Source organism: Diaphorina citri, unplaced genomic scaffold (assembly GCF_000475195.1).
Source record: "Diaphorina citri unplaced genomic scaffold, Diaci psyllid genome assembly version 1.1 scaffold2010, whole genome shotgun sequence".
Lineage (NCBI taxonomy): Eukaryota > Metazoa > Arthropoda > Insecta > Hemiptera > Psyllidae > Diaphorina > Diaphorina citri.
This window is the reverse complement of record NW_007379436.1, coordinates 1-6,050: the sequence shown is the minus strand read 5'-3', so window position 1 is coordinate 6,050 and position 6,050 is coordinate 1. Positions and strand designations below refer to the sequence as shown.

Here is a 6,050-nt window from a genome sequence, read left to right as displayed (position 1 = left end):
CAGAGACCTTCCTGTTTTTAAGACCTAATCTCCCTTCTCCTGTGCCTTTCATTTCATTAATCAGATCTTTCTACCTATCGGGATATCTCTCCGGGAATCTGAACAATTCCATTGATTGATGTTAGGAGTCGTGAAACCTATAGGTGGTAAATAAAAGGGAACGGTCGAATCAATCCGAACCCACACCACGCATACGCGACAATTCGGCGATCGGTCCCCCAAGCTGAAGGCGGGCCCGCTAACATAGGAAAGGAGGACTAGGACAGAGGGAAGAGAGAGCCAAGCCTGCTCCTCATGTCGCACTCGCTCCATGCAAGGGAGACAGTTTGGAGGAGTTTTTCTCATGCCACGTCAACTACACGAATGAACACACATCAAGATCTCCGCGCGCGCCCTCACCTTCTCAACCGATAAGCCAGCGCCATCACATAGGCAAGTAAGAAGTATACATTCGATGTTCTTGAGCTCCTGGTAGTACAACCACGTGGTCGACTACAGTCACCGGCACGCGACAAACACTCACTACCCGTCTCGCTCACTCTACAACTACACGCACACTATGGGCGAAGTGGGTCAGCCCCACCTATTCTTTTGCACACCACATGTCTCATTCAGCGAACTTCTCTACAGAACTGCATCACTCGCATAAACGCGCTCCTCCATTTTGTCCCCCACCGCATAGGTCCTCTCTCTACATCGCTCCTTACGAGGTTCACGCGCTCAAAGCCTAAAGACCCGGATGTCAGTATTTTTACTTCGGCTCTCCTACGGCAGCCGCAGGTCGGAGGGATACAATGCCAGGACCGCGCATTTGACCTCCGTTAAACTATAACTCGTAATCACACAACAGCTCTCAGACACTCTTCGTTACAGGTGTGTATTCGAGCTGCGGCAAGCTATCTGCTCCACTTAGATACAACGCTCCAATCACATGCCAATAGTCAGCTGCGGCTAGCTGGCTCATACACACGCCTCATTGGTCGATCTTCTTCACGAAGCTACCTCTCACACTTCGTTACATCACGCACTCTCGCTCACTCTCGGTTATCTCTTTGTAGAGTCACGGGGTAGTGAAGACCTTATTATGGGACCGTATGTAGTAAAACACTGCACCGAACGACAGTTCCGAGACTCACTGATACATAACCTCACCGACAGTTAAACACGACTCTTGCACTACCACCTGTTCTCGCCACTTCTTCTCCTTGTCGCAGACACCAACCCCATCTCACACACTAAATGAAACATTCAAGTACATTCTTCTACGATATCTTCCGCTACTAATACGCAACACTCGCACCGCTACACATATCACATCATAGAACTTCGCCTTTTCTGGATAGCCCACTACCACCACACATCCTCACACCATCACCTCACTCATCCATAGGACTCTCTCGATCTCATGAAGTCTTCGCACGTGGACACCATTTTTGTTTGTTTGGTGCTCAGGATAAACCCAAGTCTTTATCGCACTCTCATTGTCTCTCATGTACACACTAAACTCCGCTCACTACTTCGCTCTTCGCTATCAACTATCGAGGGTTCTCACCACACGCACCAACCAACCTCATCAAGGGTATTGCATACCTTCTCAGCCTTCTTTTTTCACGTTATTAAATAAACGCTTCCTCACACGCCAACATCAACCACAGGCAATCACACCTACGTCTCACACTACACAACAAACACGAGCTCACCGCGAAACAAAAACCATCAAAAGTACAGCCACGATTGTGCAACACACCAATACACACACTAGCACTCACGAACACACACACCACCAACACTGCTCAACACGGCCTTCACCATGTGGTCTAGACTACCAACGCCTCCAACCAACCTCACTCTTTCCCATCTCTAGGAGATACTAAACACAGTCCACTACACACAACAGAGTGCGGTGTTTAACCAACCTCCATGCACTCTGACAGAGTTCTCTCGTCTAACGCAACTTCAAAAAATCGTCTGCTCACACTTCTCGTTCTGCTCGTCCTATTAACGAAAGTTATTGCTACGACTGTTTCGCGCTGCATTTTCTTATAGTTTTTATAAGACAGTTTTTAAATCCCATCTCGCAGTTTACGCTTCGCTTGAGCAGTTTCGATAAAATAAAAAAGGTGCACACTCACGCTAAGGGAAAACGACGCACGCGGTTCTTCATCACTCACACCGCCTACAGCGCACTCACACAACAGCTCGCACGCACGGCGCGCGATCGCGGACGCTTAAGTACGAGAAGTAGGTAGACAGAAACAATAAGGAATGTGGGTCCTGGGTAATAAGAAACTAAGAGGGAGACAAGAGAGGGAAAGATCGCCAAGAAAAAGGGAAATAAGAAATAAGTCAGGCGCACAACACTCACTCGAGAGCAAACGATGCTGCAGAGGTGCTTAAAGGAGTAGAAACGGGTTGTTAGACATCAACGTCGAGGGAGTAAGTAAAGAAAGCAGCAGCGCGCCCAAAAGAGAGAAGCGAGAGAGAGAGAGAGAGAGGAGAGAGCAGAGAGAGAGAGAAGAGAGAGAGCGGAGGAGAGAGAGAGAGAGAGAGAAGAGAGAGAGAGAGAGAAGAGAAGAAGGAGAGAATGAGTAAGAGAGCACACAGAACGAGAAGAACTACGACACAAAAAAAAGCAATCTGTCCAACCTAGGGCAACTAACTGAAGCAATAAAGACCGCAAACAAAACACGGAGCAGTTACGAAGCAGTCAGAGGTTGCTCGGTAAATGGCCACAGTTCTGTTAATGGCCGGTCGCTCGAGGCTTGTTCGTGCAATAGTTCGCTGCCTGACCCTCGCAGAGCTAGTTAAACTTTGGCTGGTCTCTGCTTCCTCATATGCTCACTACTACTCTAACGTTCTATAGACGTTCTCTTTGCTACTTGAGTTAGATTTCTCGCCCATTACATTGCCTGACCAACATCTGCTATGCTCACTTCCCGCTTCACTACTATCTCTAACTTCTATAACGGTCGCTTTGCTCACTTGAGTTAGAATTCTCCATTAACATGGTAACTTTGACCAACACTCTCTCCTATGCTCACTACTACTCTAACTTCTATAACGCGTCTTTTTCTCACTTGCAGCCTTAGATTCTTTTCCTAATGGCCACATTAGAAACCAAATAAAAAAGGCTTCATGCGATCATCTCTGATGACTTTTGAAGAACAAAAACTTACACCTTTGACGAAAGAAAAGCCACGCTCTTTGTAAAGGACGAAAACCCTATGGTGAAGGAGGAATTTGGAGCTTTGATTTTCCATTTTCGAAAGAACCGAATCCCTTTTTGCGGTAGTTAATGGATTAAGCCTGCCTATATCCGGTCTATCCGTATACGATTAGCGATTAGATTTGAAGAAAAGGGAAAATGCCATATTATTTCCACAGTGAATGGGGGACTTGCTACCGGCAATGCAGTGCTCTTAATAATATGTGAAGAGAATTCATTATTATCTTTTAATACAAACGCAACGGGGAAAAAAGTTACGAGTGACGTATAAATAGTAGGAAAAAAAGGAACAGTAAAGAAAAGAAACATCTACTTCTTTTTAAGCAATATTCTTTTTTTAGCAATTGAAAGTTCTTTACTGTAGATTTAATGATTATGAGTTTCGCAATGATTGTCCGTCTTCTGCATTTAGAGAGTTCGTCAAAAATGAAAATGTAAATGGGTGACTAGCTGCTTCAAGCCTTCCGATTGAGTCCCGGGAGGGGTTCCCGTGCTCAACAGCAGAACGTAAACTAAAAGAATTAGAATCATATTGACATCTTCCAATATTATTTTCGCAGGTAGGCAGGTATTGTGTGTTTTTGGACGCCCGGATTGTTCGCAGCTTTAAAGAACGTATTACAAAGTGAACGATTGGGTGTCAGGCAGGAGCATCAACTTATTTAACTCGTCTTCTGGAAACGCGTAAAGAATAGGTAATAAACTAGGTAGGTAGGAATTTCATTAAAAAAGAGCCTGCTTTTGCTGGGTCCTGTAAGGCGTCAGCGGTTTTTGACGGTTCCTAGCTTTAAACCTTTAATTGTCTGTAGACAATTTACTTTAGCATTTTGGATTTATATATAGTGATAGATCTACTCTTATTGTTCACTTATTAAATTTGTATGATATTAAAAAATAAATTGTAAAAAGAGAGCTTACTTTTTACTTTTTTATGAAATCCCAGGCACTTATGCTTGTCAGAAATAAGCCCCACGCCCCCTAGACGTTGACTTGGCAGGCACCGACCAGCTTCAAAGAACAGGAAAGCTTGAATGTATTTACTGGCAGAGGGTGATCATTACAAACGACTGGCTTGCAAAGAAGTATCAACCATTGGATGCCAGGAAACGTATTCTACTCAAAGAAAGGGTTGTGCTTTGTATGCTTGCGAAGCGACCACTTGTTCGGATAAGTGTAGCTTAGGCAAACGTCGATAGTTAGCCATTGCAATGTCAATGGGAGATCACAACAGGAGTATGTTGCCCAAGCAAGTTTAAACCAAGCAAAACATCTAGTAGGACGCTTGCACAGCATGAGACATGAGACGATTCTCCCTACAGCGAGTTGCCTGCGCAGTAACGACAAAGGGAGAAAAAAGGTTCGTATCCTCTTTGATACTGGAAGTCCAAAGAGTTATGTCACAAACTCTGTTGGCACAACAATTAGCGCTTGTGGACGATAATCCAGACAATCAAATAGATTTGACTGTATACACTTTTGGTTGCATGAAACCAAAGACGATCAAGACTTCTTTGGTGTCTCTCATGATTCGTTTGAAAGATGACTCGGTCTTAGAAATCTCAGTCTATGCGGTGCCTAGAATAACGGGACCCTTGGCAAGCAACTTTGACTTTAAACAGCATGTTCAGAAACGGTTTCCAGATTTAGACATTGCCATTGATTCAGAGGTTGACAAACCTGCTGATCTCTTGATTGGAAGTGATCTTTACCATTCCTTTGTCAAGGGACAAGTTAAACATGTTGAAGAAAACTTACATTTGGTCCAATCTAAACTAGGCTGGATTATTTGTGGTCAAGAATCTGACAAATTTCCAGAACGGACTATGTCTTTCCTCACTTATGTGTCAGGAATTGATGACTCCATGTCTCAATTTGTTGCACCTGATCCACCTCTTAATGATGATAAGATCAAAGAGTTGTGGGAGTTGGAAGCCATAGGGATCCGAGACTCGCCTAAGATCCTACATCAAGATGAGATCATTGAGTTCTTCAACAAAACGACAATCTTTAAAGATGGACGTTACCATGTGAAATGGCCATGGACACAATATCCTACAGACCTCCCACCAAATTTGGGATTAGCCACAGGACGTCTAACCAGTCTGGTGAAAAGGCTTGATCATCAAACTCTTGAACTTTACGACCAGGTTCTTCAAGATCAGTTGCGACTAGGTGTCGTAGAAGTAGTTGATAATCCTGCGGAGTTTCCACCACATCCGGTGCATTATCTGCCTCATCACTGTGTTATACAAGAGGGCAAGACTACAAAACTACGAGTAGTCTATGATGCATCGTCCAAAACGCGTGGAAGCTACAGTCTAAATGATTACCTCTTCAAAGGTCCACGCATGCTAGATGATTTAGTTGGATTCCTTATTCTATTCAGATTGCACGACATTGCTTTTGTAGCTGACATCGAGAAAGCATTCCTGCAGATTGGACTCCAACTAGAAGATCGCGATGTCACCAGATTTCTATGGTTGAAAGACGTACACGCTGGTGTCCATCCAAACAACATTATCCATCTACGTTTCACACGCGTGCCGTTTGGCATTGTATCCAGTCCCTTCATCCTAGCTGCCACGCTAAAATATCATCTTGCTCGACAAGGTAGCTTTGAAGCAAAGACAATTTCAGAAAGTCTTTATGTCGACAACCTGCTACGTAGTGTACCGACATTAGAAGAAGCTAAAGCAATCTTCTCAGTTGGAAATTCAACGTTCAATGAGCTGTCAATGAACATCAGAGAGTGGAACTCCAACAATGAAGAGTTCATGAGGTCCATATCCGATGAAAAGAAGAGCACGAAGACTACTGTTTCAGT

General features: G+C 44.2%; 1 protein-coding gene across 1 annotated transcript; it reads left to right on the top strand.

Annotated features, from left to right (window-relative positions):
* Positions 1-4,620: 4,620 nt before the first annotated feature.
* On the top strand, positions 4,621-6,042 carry LOC103517934 (the record flags this gene model as incomplete). The annotated part of the gene is made up of 1 exon (XM_008482981.2): positions 4,621-6,042. A coding segment is annotated over exon 1 (1,422 nt), but the record flags the coding sequence as incomplete, so codon positions are not given.
* Positions 6,043-6,050: the final 8 nt, after the last annotated feature.